The sequence below is a fragment of the Pituophis catenifer genome, unplaced genomic scaffold (assembly GCF_029215685.1).
Source record: "Pituophis catenifer annectens isolate HBS135680 unplaced genomic scaffold, rPitCat1.0.hap2 SCAF_1, whole genome shotgun sequence".
In the NCBI taxonomy this organism is placed as follows: Eukaryota; Metazoa; Chordata; class Lepidosauria; order Squamata; family Colubridae; genus Pituophis; species Pituophis catenifer.
The window spans coordinates 283,295,406-283,318,923 of NW_027256881.1; the positions used below are offsets into that span (position 1 = coordinate 283,295,406).

A 23,518-nucleotide genomic window follows, 5' to 3' on the forward strand; every position below is an offset into this window, starting at 1 on the left:
TATATATTTATGTCATTAGATATTTTTGCTAATTTTGATCTTGGCTAAGTAATAAGGAGAGCGGGAGCTTTAGGTGTGTGTTTAAAAGATTTATAAAGTTTTGGCTTCTAAGTAAGCAGATAGACAAGTCTCTGCAATTTTCTTGAGAAGGTTTTTCAGAAGTGGTTTGCAATTGCCTCTTTCCAAAGGCTGAGAGAGAGAGACTGGCCCAAAGTCATCCAGCTGGCTTTGTGTCTAACACGGGCCCAGAAAGTATACCTTCTGAGTTTTTAATCTGGTGCCTTAAACAGTACACCAAATTGGCTCTCTTTATAGGATTTACATCTACGTCAGTTTATAAGTAGATCAAGATCAAGCTATATACAAACAGAAGCTTAGCATATGGTGCAAATCCAAAATGGATATCCAGGATTTTGGATTTTGTAACTTTCTATGAATTTATGTAACAAGGCTGATTTCTAGAAATCCAATATGGCTTCCATTTTGTGTCCAGACAATCTCTGTTAGAATCATACACATGGCAGCTCCTGAATTTACATTGTCAATCTAATGTATTGTGCAGACACCATTATGCTTGTCCATAACTAGATGGTAATTAATCATTTAACATGCAAATAATTACAAGAAGTCCACATACCTCATCCTCTTGTAACTTCTCTCCTAGATTAAAAAGCTTATACAGGGCATCTGCAACAACCTTTTTCCTCTTGCGCAGAAAATCCTGCTCACCAGGACAAAGTTCATAACCCAAGCGCACATCAAGATTCTGTGACCTGGGACACCGAAACAGCCATATCACTGCTAAGCATAGACAGTTGTCCAATCATTTCAACAATAATGCAGTGAGCTGAATATCAATTCACAACTTACAGCCATTTACCAGATATGGTTTCAGATCTCTATGGAAATCAAAATCAGCCCCATGCCAATCAGTTGAGGATTGCTGGATGCTCTTCATTGCACTAAGCCTTGATTTCCTCCTGCTTCAATTGAACTGTTTTATGCAAAGGGAGCACCTCGGGAGGAAGTCCAGCCTTAGAGCATTGAAGAATGACCAGCAATACCATCAATTCATTCATTAATCCAGCTGGCTTCCCATGTAGATCTGAATTTATATCTGAAGCCTATAGTAGATTAGACTACAATTAGAAAAACCAAGTTCTCATTTAAGGAGTATTGAAATAGAGAATATTTGAAAGGTCAGAGGCTATATCTCAGCTTGTTAACTCCAAGAAGGGCTGTGGCTGAATTTTTCCTTTTCCTTTTCAGGTTTGGGAAAATTATTTTAGGCTTTGGGGAAACCCTTTGTGAAACGTTTCAGGGCAAAAATGAGATATAGGAGGAAACTGTTCTCATTCCCACTTTTCAAACCATCAAAGGAGGCTGAAATCAAAGCAGTGAAATATGGTAGTTTTGCTAGTGAATTTCTGGAGAACTATAAATGAGATAGTAGGGAATTACATACAAGCTTCAAATGACACACAAATGGTGCACATGTCATTCATGCTGAGGATAAACTGTCTTTCCTTTGCATTCACTCGGTATATTAACTGTGCCAAAAAAAATAGAAAGAAAATACCTTACCGGTCAATTACCTGGAGATATAGCTCCAAGGTACTCCCCTAAAACCCCAAAAACATGCATTAGTGAAGACAGTGAATTAAAAGGGGTAGAGAGACAAATAAGTTGGGCATGTGAAAAAAACAACAAATGAACTCTTTAGATTTGTTCAATCAAGGAGTGCATAGGAGTACTTATAATCAATTTATCAATCAATAAAGAAACACAGAAAGTACTATATTAGACTTAAGACTTCCGTTTTTCAATGTATGAAAAAGTGTGAAACATACATGTAATAAATGATCACAGGAAAGATTCAGTTTGCATATTTGTGGGAAACTCGCCATTTTCTCAGAGTATGAAAAAGATGGGGGGGTGGAGAAAGAATCTTTGTCTTGTCTTTCTCATAAATAATGCAAAATAAGTAAAATGACCCTTGGATGATGTTCCATTGTCTATTCTTGAGCCAATTAACAGCTCAGGAAGTCCCTTATTCTTGAAATTTCACTAATTCGTGTTTTGAAGCCAGAATAGAGTTTCTAGTATGTTGCTTCCTACTTCAAAATAAGAGATTCCTATTAATTAATTAATTACTGAAAGCAGTAATTGTGTAGTTTATATATGAACTACATAATGTATGTATGTATGAACTACAAAATATTATGTATGAATATTATGTCTGAATATTAATATGTTTGTATATATATATATATAACATTATATATGAACTACATTATGTAGTTTATGAAGAACCCTGGTGGCGCAGCAGACTAAAGCACTGTTATTAACATCAGCTGCCTGCAATTACTGCAAGTTCAAATCTCACCAGGCTCAAGGTTGATTCAGCCTTCCATCCTTTCTAAGGTAGGTAAAATGAGGACCTGGATTGTGGGGGCAATAAGCTGACTTTGTATAATTATACAAAAGTATGAAGGCTATTGCTTAATGCATTGTAAGCTGCCCTGAGCCTCCGAAGAAGGGCAGCATATAAATCAAATTTAAAAAAAAGTTTATGTATAATTTCTGACCAGCAGTCAGTTACATTGAATCTATGGTGGAAGGGGAAGCAGCATTTTCCTTTTATATATATATAAAAAAACATAGTTTTTAACAGAACTTTACAGAAAGTTTAAATGATAGTTTATTTTTATCACCCAAATATGCTTTAAAAAAACAGCAACAGTATCAGGAAAGGTGATCATTCATTTCAAGAATCAAAACTTGCCTTCCCTGTTGGTAATTCAACTTTGACTTGGTTGCCAACTGGAAGCAGTTTCAAAGGCAGAATTAATGAATAATCAGATTCACTGGCCTTGTTAGGTATAATGTTCTGGGAAGAAAAAAAGATAACCCAAATAAATAAGATGTAGGATATTAAAAATGAAGGTTACTTCTTGCTTGATGATGATCATGATAATAATGATAAACTGGCCTTTCAATCTTTGAATGTCTTTTTATTCAGGCAAATTCCAGGCAAGTTGAAGTTTTACATTTAAAAAAAACTAGCTGAAACCTCAGTCCTTGGACCTCAAGAATTATTCTGTCTCTTTTCTTATATTTTCCTTTAACTGTTCTGAACCTTGGACCTCAAGAATTATTCTGTCTCTTTTCTTATATTTTCCTTTAACTGTTCTGAACCTTCATTAAATTTACAATAATTCTTGCTGGCTCCACGGAAAACTTTTTGCCATCTAGTACAAGTCTTGGATAAAGAAATATGCATATTCAACAGCTAGTTGGAAGCAGACCATCTCATTGTATTTTTGGCTACAATTTACAAATTATTTCAAAATGTCTATTTATTTAAATATTTAAAAAGTATTTAAAATTAAAAGTATAACATATTTTTAAAATATTTTTTTAAAAATTAAAAAGTAAATATTTAAAAAGTGAAAATGAGAAAATAGCAAATTACAAAAATGAAGAGTGAAGATGGTCAGAATAACAAGCCCAAATGGGGGAAAAAAACAGCTCTCACCATCTAAAAGGCGGGAGCTCTGGTGGCTCAACAGACTAAAGCACTGTTATTAACATCCACTTACATCTGCTGCCTGCAATTACTGCAAGTTCAAATCTCACCAGGCTCAAGGTTGACTCAGCCTTCCATCCTTTCTAAGGTAGGTAAAATGAGGACCCAGATTATGGGGGCAATAAGCTGACTTTGTATAAATATACAAAAGTATGAAGGCTATTGCTTAACGCATTGTAAGCCGCCCTGAGTCTCCGGAGAAGTGCAGCATATAAATCAAATTTAAAAAAAAAAAGGCCCAGGTGAAGAGCCAAATCTTCAAGATCCTTTAAAACATCACCAGAATGGTACTGACGGTTATTTATTTATTACTACACTATAACCTGATGGATAATTGGGCGTCCATGGAAAAGGGATACATTCATACTTATTTTCCTGTGCTGCTGTGGGTTCATGATAACTGAGACCATTACCTGAACTTTAACTTTTAGTACTGGTCCAAAGCTTTTTATGCAATGAAAGCGGAAGGAATCTAAATTTTTGCTTGTCTTCTGCGTTCCTTCATAAGATTGATCGACTGAAAAGACCACATTTTTATTGGCTAAAATAAAACAAGACATGATAAATTAAATTAGATGTTAGATATTTATGCATCTAAAAATGTATTGCTAAAAACTTCATTTTAGCATGACACTTGTTGTTCTGTATTTATAAACAATATTTTATATATTGTTATATAGCATATTTTGTCAAATGTATCAAGACATACAGTAGACATAGAACCCCATGTCTCTTTCATACATACAGTATTTAATATCATTCGTATATAAAAAGATTTTCAGCTTACAGCTTGTGCATACGAAAGCATAGTAAGATTAGGTCAAAAGACTTGCTAAAATTTAGATAATTTATAACCAGGTATACATAAGCTATACAGTATATCCTGAGGAACCTAGTATCAGATGATGCATTAAATTTACAGAGCTTTTTTCTGTTTTTATAAATCTGATACAAAGAAAATACATCACTTTAAAAATATTGAATTCCAGCTCAAATTCATGTTTTGCCAATTGCCATTCACATTTTATAATTTGAATATGAAATCAAGGATTTTACACTACTTCCACTTTAACATTCAGATGCTTCAGATGTGATAGACCTGAATATTGATAGGGATCATGAATTACCACTGCACACTATATCAAATACAGCCTAATCTGAATATTATTGCATACCAAGAATCAAATAACACAAAATACACAATATTGAAATAGAATAGCCTTATAAGATTATTTTTTTATTTATTCTTAAATTTATTGGCCGCTCCTCTTACCACAGGGTAATTCTTATTATAAGATCAGCCTGTTGCTGTCTTGCAATGCTTATTCAGTAGTCAAAAGAGGGATGCTAAATACTGCTGCTATCTGTGATATAGGATATTCCCCTCAAAATGTCTCTCATAGAGAGGGATCTTCAGTCTCAAGCAAGCTTACATCTTCAAGAATTGGGGGGGGGGACCCAGGAGGAAGAAACATCACCATTTGTAAAAGAATTATGGGGAAGATTAAGCAACCTCTTCTCAGTTGTGATGCTTTGCCTTGTTTTAGAAAACCTTCCCACTGCCTCAAGAAATGTAAGTTCAGTGATAGATGCTTGACAGAACAAAGATGTGGCTTCACCTTTAAGAGGATATTTCAAACTTTCGACTGACGACCCCTGGGGGAGAGCCTTCTCTGTGGGGGCACCCGCCCTCTGGAACGAGCTACCCCCAGGAATATGACTGATCCCGGACCTCCGTACCTTCCGTCGAGCTTTGAAGACCTTCCTATTTCAGCAAGCTGGGCTGGCTTAAAATTTTAATGGGTTATTTTAAGGGTAATGGGTTTTAATTTTTAGGAAGCCAATTCGATTTAATTCTGTTTTAAATTATTTTAAATTTTATATTGTATGTATTTTAATTTTGGCTGTTCACCGCCCTGAGTCCTTCGGGAGAAGGGCGGTATACAAATTTAAACAATAAATAAATAAATAAATAAATAAATAAATAAATAAATAAATAAATAAATAAATAAACTCAAGAGAACAGCTGGCAATAGATAAATATTTATAGCTTCTTCTTTAGCCAGCTATATTAATGAAACAATTGGTAAACATCATCAAATAGTAAGCATGTAGGACAACCATCTACTAAAAAGCGAAAGGTCAGCTCTTCATGGCTTTCCAGAAAGCTAAGAAGATGGACACTGCCAGTTCTCATGGGGAAGGGCATTCTATAATGGCAAGGACTCTTACAATAAGGGCATACTTCCTTGACCCACTGGATGGAACAACTGAGGGAAGGGACTTGGATTGTCCTACTCTACCCAACCTAGTGGGGTGGGCAGATTACTTGGTTCTGTGCCATGTAGGGGTTTAAAGGTAATAACCAGCATCTTGAGTTGCATCTATACAGCAACTGGGCGCTAATACAACTCACAAAGCAGTGGTATAGCATGGGCAAACTGAGAGGTACCCAATATCCTGCAATTTGCTGTATTCTGGACCAGCTACAATATTCTGATGACCTTCAAGGGCAGTTCCATGTAGAGTCCAACTAGGAAGTGACCAAGACACGAGGGAATGGGAGCAAGAACTTTCAGTGCAAGAATGGGAGCAATTGGCATGCAAGATATATTTGTGCAAAGAAAGCAGGAATCAAGCAAGAATCGTGAGTCCGGGAAGACTCCCAAATTGTACAGTAGTTCTGCCTGGGGAGCTGCTACCCCATTGATAGTTAAAAATTACCCATCACTGGACCCTGGAAAGCCAAAAACTCAAAGCCGCTCCATCTGGCTAAAGTTTAACCAAAGCTGGTTGCTCCCCATCCAGACCTTTACAGCCTCCACACACTAGGCCAGCACAAAACAGTGGAGATGAACAACTAGAACCATTGGCATACTGATAATATCACATCCCATGCCATTGAATTACCTCATCCAGAAGTTTCACATAGATGTCAAAAAAGAGTGGTGAGGAAACTCTGAGGTCTCCTACCAAATCCCACCAAGACCACCTAGTATCCCTACCAGATGAAGGAGGAAAAAGACCACAAAAGGCATCTCCCACTCCCTAATCCTGAAGCCATCATGAGATCCAGGAGGACAAGACCAATTGCACCATCTCCAAGCCCTCTAATGGTCCTCTACAAGCATGACTAGTGCCATTTCTATACCTATATTCCAGCCTGAACCCAGCCTAGAAAGGGCATTATAAATTTTGCACAGGACTAAAATGATAGCATAGTTGCCAACGTGTCCAGACTAGAAAGAGCATCCTTTATTTATGCAATATACAATATTTGCTATACAGTGTACTGGAATCTGGGAAGAGACTTCAAAGTTGACCACACAAACACTAGAAAGACGCTATAATAGGAACCCTGAAACAATGTCACATCCAGCCAAGGGAACTAAAAGCTGCAGCTGCTGACAGAATCCACTGACGAAACCTATGCTATGAAGCCTCTACCACCTTTGAAGACGGGCATCACCAAAAACTGAATGGTACCACAGAATGGCATCCACAGTTTCATAACAAGGGACTTTCAGTGCCCCCAGTGAGTTAGACTCTGCGCTTTCAAACAGGGACTGAAAAGCCACCTCCATATCCACAGATGAAATGCACCACCAAAAGGTACTCTGGAGGCTGCAATTCCCTAAATGCTAGTCAAGAAATGCATATAAATACATAAGTGAGACCGAACTGGCAATGTGCAGGAGAATAAAGAAATACTTTTCAGAGTCCTTTTCAATTTTATCAGCATCTGCACTTTTTTATTGTTTTTTACCATGGGCACATCTGGAAAATGTGTCCTGACTCAATCTTGAAAATCTGCAAAGGCAATCAGGAAGGTATTGTCAGGGCTGCCAGATCTGTCATCTGTAGTCAGTGAAAAATCCTTTTAATCTCCAGAACTGCGCATCAGTTCTTGTCTTCAATGACTCCTTTGCTTTCCTTTCCAGCACAGTGGAGAAGGTTGCTTATTTTCACACTTCCAAATTGAATCACCTAACCATTTCAATATAATTGCAAATGATAGGGGGGGGAAGAATTCCTGAAAAAAGTAGCTGTAATTTTTTCCCCCAAGAATTCACCAGCATTGGCAAGATTTTAAACTATTTTGATCCTTTGGATATGACCCAGATTTGGTAATAGTTACAGAAATGCCATTTTGCATCATAAATTCCACCATGGGATATTGAGAAATCACAAGCACGTTATTGACAAAACGTATCAATTTTTCCTTTTCTGGATGGCTTTAAAAATCTCTGCCCTCTGCAGAGAATTAGGAATTGGATGCAATTTAATGGTTTCTGTTTAAGTATAGCACAACAATAAGATTTTGGAAATACATTTTTGATCATTGTTGATTAGAAAAGCCTTCCCCTGGAGTACTGTGCAATGCTTAAAAATAAACTTTTTTCTAAATCAGAAGATCAGAACTAAAGTAATAAACAGTGTTACAAATATCAGAAGAGGTCTAAACTGGAAGAATAACTTGTCTTTTAATTCTGAAGCACACTCACCAATTCAACACTCAATCTCTAGATATTTTCTGACATCCCTTACGGCAGGGGTGTCAAACTCGATTTCATTGAGGACTGTATCAAGGATCTGTTTGACCTTGGAGGGCCAGGGAGGTGGGAGTGGCCGGAGTTGAGAGGGGTAATGGTGGGTTTGGTCATGATGGGCATGGCCATGGTGGGTGTTTGACTCAGGCTCAAGATCCATTTTTTTTTCCTTCTCTTCTTTCTTTCCACAGTTCTTTACTATAAAGGACACCATCTCTTTCTAGAATGCTGGCCTTGGCAACTGCTAGAAACCACGATGATTTGAAAATGTTTGTCATGAAGCCACAGTGTTTTGCAATGTTTATTCCAGTGATGTTTGCTAGTTAAAAATTCACAGAGTAGTCATGAGGTCATGGTACAGATTTGTCAACCCCACACACACACAACTGCCCTTGAGGGTATAGGAAATCCTTGATTTATAATCATTTGTTTAGCCACTGTTCAAAGTTACAACAGCCCTGAAAAAAGTGACTTATGACTGATCCTTGCACTTATGACCCTCGCAGCCTCCCCATGATCACATGATCAAAATTTGGGCCTTGGACAACCAGCATGTATTTACAATAAGCGCATCCCAAGGTCATGTGACAGCCATTTGCAATCTTCCCAGCAGGCTTCTGACAAGCAAAGTCAATGGGCAAAGCCAGATTCACTTAACAACCGCATCATTCACTTAACAACTGCAATGATTCACTTAACAACCATGGACAAAAGGTCATAAAACCAGGCACGACTCATTTAACAATTACCATGCTTAGCGACAGGAAATTCTGATCCCAATTGTGATTGGAAGTTGAGAACCATCTGTATAAATGCTGGTCATTCCAATTTCTGCTTTCTAGGCTTTTGCGCCAGCGCCATAGCCTTAAATTAGGAATGTCCCTGTCAGGAGAGACAGGAATTTCCACTGTATCGCTCACTGCCACTCAAGATTAATGCACATTTGGGACTATCCCAACAGATCAGAACAGCTTGAATCCACAAAATGTGAAACATGTTTTTTCTAAATTTATGTGTATGCAAATGCAACATAGAAACATGTTCTTTCCAGGGGTGGGTTCTAAATTTTTTTACTACCGGTTCTGTGGGCATGGCTTATTTTGTGGGTGTGGCTTGGAGGTCATGTGACTAGGTGGGCGTGGCTAGCTGGTCAGAGTCATTTCTGGAAGGTCCTCACACTTACAACCAGTCTTCGCACTTACGACCCGACTCATTTGTTTGCTTTTAACACTGATCAGCTGTAGGACGGCCCTTTGAAGCCCCGTGGCAAGAGTTTAAACAGTTTTTTTCCCTCTAGTCATCAGCTGGGACTCAGGAGGCAGCAATAGATTGGGGGTTGGACCAAATAAAAGGTAAGAATAACGTGGGGGGGTGGGGGGTGGGAGGGTGGGAGGGAGAACCAGTTCGGTGATGTCATATCGTCACCGCTACCGGCTTGGCCGAACCTGTCCGAACCAGGAGGAACCCACCACTGGTTCTTTCCCATATGATTCATCATCATCCTCTTTTAACGACCCCATAATCCCTTGCGGGGTGGAGTCTGGGCAACTGAATGGAGCTGGATGTTTACTGGCTAAATGCCCTTCCTGTCGCCAATGTGGAGTTTTTTTACAGCAGACGTATTCTCAGAGAGAAAATATATCTGCCTCTACCTAGGATCGAACTCACAGCCTCCTGATTGTGAGGTGAGCGCTCCACCTCTAGACCACTGCTCCGTATGATTACTTGATTGAAGTCATTTAATTATTAGTTTACTCAAAACTGGGTAATAAATAACTCAGTGCATTTTTAAAAAATACTTTTCATACATGTACTATATTAAACATTTGCCATGTGCAGTAATTACTTTAAAACCGTACTTTTTAAACATTCCTGCCCAACCTATCAGATTTGTCTTTTTAGTAAATTAAAAGAATATTTTACATATTAGATTATCTAATTAATCAGTCCACGACTGCAACCTAATAATCACTCTGCAGTTAAAAGGAGTCTGGTAAAACATCAGTTCGTTACATAGGACAAAAAGTCCCTAGAGACAGTGCTAGATTGGTGTAGTATTTAAGGTCCATGCTAGGGACCATGACCATGAGTTCTAGCCCCACCATAGGCACAAGCCAGCTGGGTGACCTTGGGCCTGTTCTTCTTTTTCAGCCCTAGGACACAGGCAATGGCAGACCACTTGAAAACTGCAGGAGTCAACACTGATTAAAAGTTACACACACACACACACACACACACACACACACATATACATACCTTCCAAAACCTTCTCATTATCCTCCTTGCTCACTTTTACATCCAGAATGGAAAGTTCACGGGCCTGTGAAAACCAAAGATGCAACATTGTGTTTAGAATGCCTGATCTATTTATTTCCTGACATTACTTCATATCCCACAATGCAGTGCTTCCTAATGGAGAAAAACCAGGGCATATGCTCCTTTTTCTCAACCTGCATCTTGCAGACTTTCCAGCCCATGTGGTTAACACAGACCCAACACCTCTAAGTTAGAGAAAGCTTCAGGGAGACTCCAGAAGAAGAATCCTTACCACTAGGACACCATTGGAAATCAGTTTCTCAGGAGGACCTGGCCTAAAAAGCAGAGGGAAAAAAGAAAAATAAACAAAAAAGAAGAAGGCCTGGTCCAATTGAAATCGGCATATGTGGGCCTGATTGGGATAGATTGTAGAGGTGATACAGAAATATAATTTTATGTTGTTTTATTCTATTTTACATATTTATGTATTAAATTATTGTATTTTATCCCATAATTATTGTATTTTATCCTATAATTATTGTATTTTACCCTATTTTTACTTTAAATTGTTTTTTTAGGATTTTATTGGTAATACATGTTTGAACTAGGGGTGAAATCCAGCAGGTTCTGACACGTTCTGGAGAACCGGTAGCAGAAATTTTGAGCAGTTTGGAGAACCGGCAAAAGCCACCTCTGACTGGCCCCAGAGTGGGGTGGGAATGGAGATTTTGCAATATCCTTCCCCTGCCATGCCCACCAAGCCACTCCCACCAAGCCACACCATGTCCACCAAGCCATGCCCACAGAACTGATAATAAAAAAATGTGGATTTCACCACTGGTTTGAACCTTGTATTTTGGTATGGCCTATAAGTTAATCAATAAAGCTAAGCTAAACTAACAAGAAAGAACAATGATGTTAGTGTTTGCTGTTTTAGAAATAAGGCTTTGTGAATGACTGACAAGGACAAGAAAGGCAATACAAACAGTTGCAGATACTCCTATTCTATAAATTGCCATACAGACAGTCAGATAAATCAAGATGTTTGTACATTGTGATACAGAGTAAACTTCTTTACTCAGTACATTTTTATCAGTTTGTCCATGAACTGAATTTAAAGTGACACCAATAAAACTTAATGGACTGTGGAAAAACCAAATCCAAATTATAATAATAACAACTGGAGCATCACTTGAACTCTATTCGCATTGACAAAATCGCCCTCAATCAATTGAAAATGGGCAGTTCTGCTTGGAAAGTATATCTAACATCTCAACAACATCTACTTATCCCAGATCCTTGGGAAGGGCTCAATAAATTGATAAAAGTGCCAAACCCAACATAACCATTTAGCTGACTATGTAACCAAGCATAACTTTTTTTCTTTTTATGACCCTGTAATCAGTGGTGAGATTCAAGTAATTTGAATCTCACCAGTTCTCTGCCCTAATAATTTCTTCCAACAACCAGTTTGCCAAACTGCTCTGAAAGTTAACTGGTTCTCCCAAAGTGGCGCGAACTGGCTGAATCCCACCACTGCCCGTAACCCCTTGTATCGGGGTGGAGTAAGGACAACTGAATGGAGCTGAGCATTTACTGGTTGGATGCCCTTCCTGACACCTAAGGAGTTCACAGCAGATATTTATTCTTAGCACTCTAATAGAGAAACATTTGTCACTGCCTAGAATTGAACTCTGAGCCTCCTGAGTGTGGGGCAAGGGTCTTTACCTCTAGGCCACTCCACTGCTCAACCATAATAAATAATAATCCAAAAAATTTAAAAAATACCAGCAGTACTTCAGTACAGCACCGAATTAAAGGATAAGATAATTTGTCAATTAAACACCTTTTGTATTTTTCTTTCTTGTTGTAAGTTCACCATCAGTGCTTATAGAAGCAAAAGGGCAGATTATACATTTAATAAATAAAGCAAGCTCTTTCCTCTTCCACCTACAAAAATAAAGTACCTGGAGTAGGGCTCATGCTTGGCCTAGAGAACCTCTTTGAATAGAAATGGAGCCATTACAGGAAGTGGCTGTCACCAGTGGTGGGTTCCACTTACCTTTGCTACCGGTTAGTAATTGTGACCGTGCGCACGCAGTGCTTCTGCACATGCGCAGACCATCTCTGATGATGGCCGGGTGGGTGGGCGGAGCCTCCCGCCGCCACTACTATTTCACGGGAACCGAGGCGAACCGGTAGAAACCCACCACTGGCTGTCACCATGAAAAGATCCTATTGCTTATAATTATTACGGAAGCAAAAAAGGAAAAATCTTTTGGTGACCAAATAAACCATAACTGACATTCCTTCCCCCCCCCTTTTATATAGTAACTTCTAACATATGCAATCTATAAACAAAAATAAGAAATGTATTTCCTTAAATTCAGAATAATGCAGAATTAGTGGCTAATAATCCTTGTCCAAATCAAATTGACATGCCAGGATCCAGGTTCTGACAATGCAGTGCGGAAACTGGCTGCTTCCATTGTTAAGGAAACCGATTCAACAACCAAAAAACTTTTTGGGAAGTTTTTGGGAGAAAGAGCTAATTCTGAGGTAGAGTTGGAAGGGTAATTCTGTTCTAATAATGGAACACCACATAGAAGAGCTAGTAGAACCTCCAAATGGTTGTTTTCACATAATATGAACTAAAATAGAGATGGAAAATTAGTGGTTCAATATTTACAGGAACTCCAGCATGGTTTAGCATATTCTATAAATCAGGACAAAGTTACATCATATTATAAGCCGGGTGGCGCAGTGGTTAGAGTGCAGTACTGCAGGCTACTTCTGCTGATCATCGGCTGCCAGCAGTTTGGCAGATCGAATCTCACCAGGCTGAAGGTTGACTCAGCCTTCCATCCTTCCAAGGTCAGTAAAATGAGGACCTAGATTGTTGGGGGCAATATGCTGACTCTGTAAACTGCTTAGAGAGGGCTGTAAAGCACTATGAAGTGGTATATAAGTCTAAGTGCCATTGCTATTGCTATGTTTCATTTATTTGGCTACAGTATGCTATATGAACAGAGATCTGTGTTTCAGTCTGTTATGTTATATAAACCCAGGCAATATATCAGAATATATTTATATGGAATTCCATAATAGATCATTGCAGAATTGTATGGCTTACTAAACAAAATAGGGTAGGACAAGGTAAGGTAGGATAGGATATCCAAATACTCAAAAAAAAAAAACCCAAGCTTTATTATCTGCTGAATAATTCAAAGGAGGAATTTTCCAAGAACCAAACCATGAACAATGACTTAATGTTTCATATCAGCTTTCAAATCACTTACACATCTGACAGCTTGAATTCCACTTCTAGAAATTCATAATGATAAGGTTGTTCTTGTTTCTGGTAACAGAAAAACATTCATAAATTGTACAGTAACGAAGACAACATTAACATATGCAGTCCACCAAACAGGAGCGAAGAGGAGAGGGGAGGGAAGGGGAAGGAAAGAAAGGAGAGGAAAGGAGAGGAGAGGAGAGGAGAGGAGAGGAGAGGAGAGGAGAGGAGAGGAGAGGAGAGGAAAGGAAAGGAAAGGAAAGGAAAGGAAAGGAAAGGAAAGGAAAGGAAAGGAAAGGAAAGGAAAGGAAAGGAAAGGAAAGGAAAGGAAGTTGAGATGACGTGATTGGAAGTGTAGTTCCTTTTATAAGGACACTCCATTGCGGTGTTCTCCTTTCACAAAACTCATGAAACGTACCATTTAATAAACTTGGGAAAAGAACATCCATTAGGGTTAAGGAATAAATGTAACCTACATTATCTACAAAATAACTTTTTGGCCCTCACCTTTGGTTTTAAGGAAAAATTCTCAAGGACTGGACTTCCAGGCTGGAGTTTTGACAAATCAAAAAGAACAATTAAATGGATATCACGATTGGTGGCTGAATCAGTATCGCAAACTTCCAACTGTATGATATTCTAGGAACAGAAGAGAAGAAATGGCAATTGCATGCTCCTTTTTACTGATGACAATATAGATATTTCTGCTGTAATATTTTCTTTCAAATCAATGGAATTTTGCCTATTGACCAGGAAAACTGATTATACTCAGAATAAGAAATCTAATTAGTGTCAGCTCTAGAGGCCATCTTTTTCTTGAATTCTTCAGGGCTGCCACATTTAGTGCTGTGGGAAACTGGGAGGGGGGATTGCATGAAGTCGCAGGGATATCTAGCCATAATAACATTCCTTTCTCAGAGAGTCAAGGACATTCGGCCTGCACCTGGAGTGGCGTGACTGGGAGGCATCTCCAGTTGGCACGATGCATTGATTGGACCATGTGATGGACATGTGGGTGCAAGGGAAGGGATTTGGACTTTCTTTTGTGTGGGGAAAACCTGAAAGCTTTCAGATTTGGGTTTTCCCATTTGTGCCAATATGACATCTCTAATAAAACGTCACTTGAGGAACTGCTAGCCTTGGAGTTTTCTTTCGTTGGGGAAGTTACTTGGAACCCTGATAATTAGTCAATCTCATTAGCTCTGTACATCTTCTATTTTATTTACTTACATACAATATCTATTTATTTATTGCATTTATATCGCCACACACACACACAATCTGAATCTTATTTTGGATAATCAACGGGGAAGCAATTAAAAGGAAGTACTATATATTCTCCACTATCATGTATATAAATGGATAAATCCAAGATGTATTTGAAACTTCAGCAGGCAACAATTCTAGCTCTTTAAAATTTGTAGAAAAGTACTATTTTTCATAATATCTTCTCTGTGTCTATTTCTATCTTAGGGGAGACGTTTATTTTTGAAGAGATTCTCATTTCTCTCAGCGGCTCTTGATACTATCTTTTATGGCAAATCTCTGTCTTCAGATGAGTAACAATTACCTTTTGTTCCTATTTGGAAACTTTGATCTCAAAATAAAAGGCTGGCATTTTTACCTCAAGCTTTTGGAAAAGTACAAGATCCTATCTTCATACTATTGTTCCAGCTTATGGTGTCTCAACTTATTGCTCAAAATTATGGACCCTTCAGATAAAGGACAAAGAGAAGGAAGAACAGGAGCCAGATTAATAATTAAGGTTATTTGGCAATACCAGGAGATAGTACTGAGGGACTAGCAAACCATCTCCCACTGCCTCTGAATTGCCAACTCTGAATTCTCATCTCAATCCCAAATCATGGTCTCTACCTTATGACACTAGTAATGCTTTTGTATCAAGAACCAAAAGAGCCAAGAAAGAAAGGTCTATCAGTTCTTTGAAAGAGCACTTTGGACATCATGTTCCACTACAAATAACAGCTTGTCTTATTATACCCAAGCACTTCAATTGCTACAATCAACACCAATCAAGCCTAGCTATAGGGAAATTGTGGAAATTCTGACTTTTGCCTAGAGCTCATGACTTCTTGACTTATTGTTAATATTGAATGCTTTGTCTTGACTTTAGACTGGAACCTCTCTCCACTCTTTAAATCATCTATTTAGTCATGTCTCTGATCCTCTGTAGTGCCAAATTAGCAATGATATCCAGCCCCTCTCTAAACCTATCCCAGTTTGGATCAGAATCCCCAAGACCAAGGCATAGAGCTAGCATTAAGATGTCGAAAAAGGTGCTTAGGTGCTGTTTCATCTAAGTAATTCCTCCAATACTAGTGTTAAATATACAGCCCAATTTCCAGGAAAAGTAGTAAATTCACCTGAAAACTTAACCATAAGTTTTTTCTGGGATATTATATTAGGAAAAAATCCCCATGAAAAAAAATGTATATTAAGTTCCCAGAAATTATTAACATTCTTTTCTTTTACAACAGATGTCACTGGCATTTTAAAACCCTCACATTAAATATGTGTAATGGAATATATTTCACTACTGGCAACCTCAGGGTATTCGTTTCCAATCTTGGCAATGGATTAATGGTAATCTCTGAACAAAGAGCATTAGCTATCTGATCTTTGCGCCTACACGCAAAACTTCTGATAAGTTCTTTCAGGCATACAAGCATCTCCAAATGACAGAAAACAAACGTTTCAATAATTTGTTTTCCTTTTCAAAGTATGAAATCATGAAGTAAAATTTACAGTCTCATTTGGAAAAGTCTGTTTTGCAACACTTCATGGATTTGTTTATCCTGTAAACTTGTCAAATAGTATGAAGGCTTTGCAACATTACACTACCTTGATTTTGGTTTGGATCCTGAAATAAAATGTTTCATTCCAGACTGGGTAGTAAGAATTCCTGACAGTCTGGGTTCTGAATATCTCCTGTGATGCTGTTGGCAGGTGCAAAGTCACGTAGCAATGAGTCGCGGAAACTACAGTGGGGAAAAAAAGAAGTTGATAATTGTTTTTTCAAATATTCAGCACATCTTAATAAACAAAAGAAATATAATAGATAAATTCCTATGGTCAAGAGTGCCACCTACTTCTAAAGATACCTACATTCTATTTGTTCTATATTAATCTATACATTATTAGTCATTGAATAGTAATTTAAAACAGTAACTGTGAGAGGGACTTTGGAGTCCTAGTGAATGATCACTTAAACATGAGTCAGCAGTGTGCGGCGGCAACCAAAAAAGCTAGTACAATCCTTGGTTGTATAAACAGAGGCATAGAATCAAAATCACGTGACGTATTAGTACTGCTTTATAAAGCCTTAGTAAAGCCACACTTGAAATACTGCATCCAGTTTTGATCATCACATTACAAAAAAGATTATGAGACTTTGGAAAAAGTGCAAAGAGCAACTAAGATGATTAAAGGCCTGGAGACATATGAAGAACAGTTGCGGGATTTGGGTTGGGCTAGTTTAGAGAAAAGAAGGACTAGGGAGGGACATGATAGCAGTATTCTAGTATTTGAGAGGTTGCCACAAAGAAGAAGGGGTCAATTTATTTTCTAAAGCACCAGAGGGCAGAACAAGAAATAATGGATGGAAACTAATCAAGGAGAGAAGCAACCTGGAATCAAAGAGAAACTTCCTAACAGGAAGCTTCCTGTCAGGACAATTAACCAGTGGAACAGCTTGCCTCCAGAAGTTGTGAGTGTTTCATCACTGAAGGTTTTTAACAAGAGGCTGGACAGTCACTTGTCTGAAATGGTATACGGGTCTCCTGCTTCAGCAGGGGGCTGGACTAGAAGACCTCCATGGTCCCTTCCATCTCTATTCTGATTCTGAAAAACATGCCACCAAGAGTTAAAGTGATTGTGGCAGACTAAAAATGCAATAAATAAACGGTTTAAGTGATTTAAAGGTTTTTCAGCCCTTTAGATTCCGAGAAACCCTTATTAAGATGTAGAATTTTAGAAACAATTTTGTGTAGTGGAAATGAGATTCAATTTAATGAGATAAAACATCAAAAGAGAATAGGAGCAATGCAAACTGGATAGAACACTGATTCTCTTCATGGAAAAAGTGTAATACGAAAGCGTGTTCTGGTTTGGGTTCCAGAAGAGACTATTTGAAGATTCACTGCAGGAAAGGAATTGAAAACTAAAAACTCATAGACATGCTTTTGGGTTGGAGACAAAGTGGTGCATTAATAGAAAACCAAAACCTAGAGATTAGTGGTAGAAAATCAGTGGAAAAATCTGGAATAAAAGCAAGAGATGCTGTTGGGGAAAAAAAATATATGCCATATAAGCTGTAAAAAATCAAATTTATTATATTTTATTTTGCCCTAAATCACAAAATAATCTCTAAAATTCTGAGCTCAGCTTTTCTACATTTCTGCTTCTGTGAGATCAATGCAATTAAGTAATTCAACTCTATTTTTCAACCATAACATGCCAGAAACTTACATGGCATATAAGAGGTGATGATACTGGCTTTCAGAATCTTGACCGACAGCAGGGATAATGGAAATAGTTGGTTCTGCAATGGAAACAAAGCCAATATGAGCACCTGAGTCAGTCCCTAGGATCTAGCATGTGCTATTGTACACCACTATCTATGTTCCTTTCATTTGGAGGCAATATGCTGACTCTGTAAACCACTTAGAAAGGGCTGTAAAGCACTATAAAGTGGTATATAAGTCTAAGTACTATTGCTATTTATTATAGGCCACTTACAATATTTCCCTACAATGCATAGCTATAAAACATCCTTAGATGCTGCTATGGAGTTCTGGTGCAGTGCAGAAGAGGAGGGCCATTCTGCTTTAGTAGCCCTAAAACTCATGAAATGCATACTTCCCTTGTTCTTTTAATTCTGGACCAGTTGGAGCTCGGAGGCTCCAATTGGTCCAGAATGCGGCTGCGCGGGTACTTATGGGGGCGACTCGGTGCACCCATGTAACACCCCTCCTGCGCGAGCTGCACTAGCTCCCGGTGGTCTTCCGAGTGCGATTCAAGGTGTTGGTCATCACCTTTAAAGCACTCCATGGCTTAGGACCGGAGTATATATGAGACCGCCTGCTGCCAGCAACAGCCTCCCACCAGCCAATACACTCCCACAGTGAGGGGCTCCTCAGGGTGCCGTCGGCCAGACAATGCCGACTGGCGACACCCAGGGGGAGAGCCTTCTCTGTAGAGGCACCAGCCCTCTGGAATGAGCTGCCCCTTGAGATTCATCTCATCCCCAACCTGTGTACCTTTCGCCGCACTTTGAAGACCCTCTTGTTCCAACAAGTCGGCCTGGCCTAATACGAATTTTAGAATGGGTGTATGTGTGTTTTAATCTATGGGCCAAATTTTTACACATTCAATTTTAAATTGTTTTAAATTTTGTATATTTATATGTGTTTTAATATGGCTGTACACCGCCCTGAGTCCTTTGGGAGAAGGGCGGTATAGAAATCTAATAAATCAAATCAAAATCCAATAAAATTTTCAGATGTTTTCCAGTTTACTTCCTGATCATCGCCATACTGCAGAGCTATGGTTGCTATATCGAATATTCAGATTTTATTATCTTCAGTAGTTAAATTATTATACTTTCCAAATGCAAGTTATTTTCCTTATGAGAAGTCCTTGCAAATAAACATGAAAATGGCCATGATTATACAATAATCTGTGTGATACAGCCCATCTCTTGGATTTGTTGATGATTATTATATGATGCTTAACTGCTATATGTTTTGTTTTTATGTTAGGTAATTTATATGATTATGTGAAAGGGCTTTATATTAAGCTCTGCAAAACTGGTAAACTCGGAAACATGAAGCACTGGGATTTCTGGAAAAATCTATATTGTTGATAGGGTATAATTGGTAGAATTTTGAAATCTGGTCATGGTAATTAATTTTTCTGCAGAATTACTTTGAGTATTGCAGTGATTAACAGCAAAATTAATATTAGACCAGCAATCAAGAAGTAAACGATAATCAAGGAACTACCAGTAAACAACAGGAAATCACCAAGAACACTCCCACCAATACTGACAGCAGGGGTGAAATGCTCCCGGTTCAGACTGGATCGCCTGATCTGGTAGCGATGGAGGTGGGTGGTTCGGAGAACCGGTAGCAAAAATCCCTGCCCCCCCCCCCCCAATGCCCAGCTGAGCCACACAATCATCAGAGGCTTTTTTTTTTTACTTTTAAAAGCATTTTTTCTACAACCTCTTTGGCCGAAAAAATGCTTTTAAAAGTAAAAAAAAGCCTCTGATGATCATGAGGCTCAGATGGGATCATCAAAGGCTTTTAAAAGAAAAAAAACCTTTTTTTTCTTTTAAATGCCTCTAACAATCAGGCAACTCAGCTTGGATCGTCAGAGCCATTTAAAAGAAAAAAAGCCTCTGCCAATCAGGCAACTCAGCTGGGATCTTCAGAGCCTTTTGAAAGCATTTTTTTACAACCTCTTCGCCAAAGAGGTTGTAGAAAAAATGCTTTTAAAAGTAAAAAAAAAAAATTGGCCACGCCCACCCAGTCACATTACCCCACCACCACCAAGCCACGCCCACAGAACCGGTAGTAACAAATTTTACATTTCACCACTGACTGACAGGGCAAGTCATTAATATATACAAATAAGAGCAAGCCCCACTCCCTTCTAGCACTGATGATGTTACCTAGTTTAGTAATGAAACTTCTGCAAGGAAAGCTCAAAAAGCACCAAGGACCCGACAGTTCAACCCTGACTTACAAATATTCTATCAGTCACTTTCCATTCCTGTGGATGGGTTCCTTGTCATACATATTTTCACGTGTACCATTTTCTGTGTATACATACACACACACAATAAAATTGAAATATTATATGTACCAAGTTAAAGTATCAAAACGCACATAAAAGGAAACATAATAAAAGCTTTTTTCAAAACTGCTTTCTTAATGCTGTACTTCTATCTAAGGATGTCCTCATCCAGTTATAACTTTTGCCTTGTAAGTCAAAGTGTGTTGTGTTCAAAACCTTACAGAATTTTTATTCTTCTCTTTCCAAGCTTCCTATTTGTCTCACTTTCTTTAATGATACTTTGTGCTTGCATTTAATGTTTAGCATGTTTAGCATTTTGTAATACAACCATTTTATTACTTTTCATCATTTTTATTACAGTAGAAATAAATGAGAAGTTATAGAAATTGAGATCATAAAACAAGAAGGGCTGCATTTGCAAATAGAAATTCCAGCACTCGTTATGCATGTAATTAAAGCATAAAAATATAGTTGCTCCATCTTTTAACCTGCACACCATTAATTATTTCTTTTCAAAGCTGCCTATAAAATTATAGTTCCAGTGTCAGGTTTCGAGGTTGTCATTTACTCTAGTGCTGACATCCAGTTCCTCTTATATAAACAATGGGTTTCAAACAACATGAAATTATAGAACTAACCAGACAAGTTAATTTTTTCCCAGGCGAAGCTGCCTTATTTTTGGCATCAGAATTACAGACCTTTTCATTGATCAGCAGTTTCTTAGCAAATTTGGTGACCTATGTGTACCTGTATCATCTCACACTCAGGGAAGTATATTTGTACACCCATCTGCACCTAACTTCGAGTCTTGGTTCTTGGCCTGTGCCCTAAGGCCTTCTTCCACCCTTCCTGCTTTTCATGGATTTACTCAAATCCTGACATTACCTTCTTTGGCTGCAGCACAGAAATCTGTGTCTTCCCAAGAAATACAGCACATATGCAAGTGATAGTCAAAGTAGCATTTCCAGACCTGATTTCATCAACTTGCTGTATGAAATTGCTGAACTGCCAGCTGCGCCTTATTTACATATATAATTGCAGTTATATAACTAATTAAACACTGTTTCAAATGAGCTTTTCAGTAGCAAAGGTGCACAGTTCACTTTTCATCCTGTCTTGTCTAAATATTAATATCCTGCTAAGGAAAACAATTAAGGAATCTCCTACTGTGGCAGAGAGATGTATCCAGTAACTTCTCCTATAATCCTTGTACTAATTTTCCTCAGTTCTCTGGCCAGTTGTTGGCTCCTACCGTAGTATCCTGTCTTTTCTCCTACAAAAAAAAAACATCCATCCCAAAAATCCATTCAGGATAAATTAGCTCACCTCTTTGTAGATGTTTCATTACCTGACTAGGAGACATTATGTTACCTGGTCAGGTAATGAAACATCTCCAAGCAAGCAAGCAAGCTCAAAGGACACCAGAGACTCCATGCAGCACAGATTCCCAGATATAGCAACAGTGACTGGAAAACACTGTATGGGGGAAAAAATGCATTTGTCTAATCAGTACATTTAGCTAATTGTGTATAAAGCATACAATGCACAGAGTCCCTCAAATGCATATAAAACAATGTATATTGGGAAATTATATATCCAGGATTTGTATAACTATGGCACTTTGGTATCTGACTTTTAAACTATTTAAACTATCTGTTAAGGTTGGAATCAAATATATATACATTGACACAGATGGGAATCTGCTCATTCCTAGCTAACTGCCATATGTTCTATACCAGTGGTCCCCAACCTTTCCAGCTTAGCGGCCCAGCCCAATGAAAGGGGGGGGCGTGTGAGTGGCAGACGCACGTGCACATGGGCCCTTTACTTGCACGAATGGAGCTTCGTGCTCGAGCAGAGGGTGCTTATACTCATGTGCGAGGCTCCACTCAAGCGAGCAGCAGGCACTTGCACTTGCGCGCAAAGCTCCACTCACACGAGCGGAGGGCACTCAGGCGCAAAGCTCTATTTGCTTGTGAGCTTTGTGTGCATATGCTGGCTCGTGCAAGTTGAGCTTTGTGCATGTGTGCTTGCTCACACAAGTAGAGGTTCGTGCACATGTGCTTGCTCGTGCAAGTGGAGCTTCATGCGTACACGCTTGCTCATTTCTCCTGCAGCCTAGTTTCCAACAGGCTATGGCCCGATAGTGGGCCACAGCCCGGGGTTTGGGACCCCTGTTCTATGCAATTTCCAGCAGCTATTCTATGACAGTATAATACAATAAACACATTTTCTGAAATCTTTACTATCCTTAATTAAATCCAAACGTGTATAAATTTTACCAGACAAGCTCATGGAGAACTACAATATCATCACACAGAGGAATGTATTCCTCTCTAACATTAACCTTCATGAAAGGAGGTTGTCCAGCTTTGCAGCAGAAGCTATTCTTATGGCACTGACCATACACTCCCCCAAAACAAGTAGTCCTCAGCTTATGACCACAACTGGGTCATAAGAATTCCTGTTGCTAAGCAAGATGGTTGTTAAATGAGTTACATCCAATTTTACAAACTTTATCTTTCTGGCATGGTTGTTAAGTGAATCACTGCAGTTGTTCAGTAAATCACATGGTCACTAAGTGAATCCAGCTTCCACCATTGATTTTGCTTGTCAGAAACCAGCTGGGAAAATTGCAAATGGAAATCCCATGATTCCGGGATTCTGCAACCGTCGCCAGTTGCTAAATGCCTGAATTTGGATGCTGGGATTGTGAGGATTGTAGGGATGCTGCAACTGTCATAACTGTGAAGACATAAGTCAATTTTTTAGTGCTGTTGTAATTTTGAATGGTCACTACACAAATGGTACAACTCAAGGCCCTACCTGTATCATAAGTCATAATTTATATTTTCTTTCTCTTTTTACTTCTTTTCTTTTTTTCTTTTTTTTAATTCTCTAATTTTTTTTTCTTTTTTATGCTTTTATTGCATTAAAAAAAACTTTTAAGAAAAATTAAAGAAAAAGAAAAAGTCAAGCTGAGTGGTGAACTAAATAAAGGGAACTAAGTTT

The 23,518-nt window shown here is 38.4% G+C and overlaps 1 protein-coding gene across 1 annotated transcript in view; it reads right to left on the reverse strand.

Moving 5' to 3' along the window:
* The window catches only part of LOC139307941 (cytosolic phospholipase A2 beta-like), a 34,737-nt gene that overhangs the window by 10,319 nt on the left and 900 nt on the right, over nucleotides 1-23,518 (reverse strand). The window contains exons 2-11 of the mRNA XM_070931302.1: nucleotides 18,176-18,248; nucleotides 16,550-16,686; nucleotides 14,195-14,326; nucleotides 13,695-13,753; nucleotides 10,688-10,730; nucleotides 10,396-10,459; nucleotides 4,003-4,130; nucleotides 2,786-2,890; nucleotides 1,585-1,622; nucleotides 638-773 (exon numbers count right to left, since the gene is read on the reverse strand). Of these exons, the coding sequence (XP_070787403.1) occupies nucleotides 638-773; nucleotides 1,585-1,622; nucleotides 2,786-2,890; nucleotides 4,003-4,130; nucleotides 10,396-10,459; nucleotides 10,688-10,730; nucleotides 13,695-13,753; nucleotides 14,195-14,326; nucleotides 16,550-16,686; nucleotides 18,176-18,248 (915 nt within the window). The remainder of the gene's footprint in view (nucleotides 1-637; nucleotides 774-1,584; nucleotides 1,623-2,785; nucleotides 2,891-4,002; nucleotides 4,131-10,395; nucleotides 10,460-10,687; nucleotides 10,731-13,694; nucleotides 13,754-14,194; nucleotides 14,327-16,549; nucleotides 16,687-18,175; nucleotides 18,249-23,518) is intronic.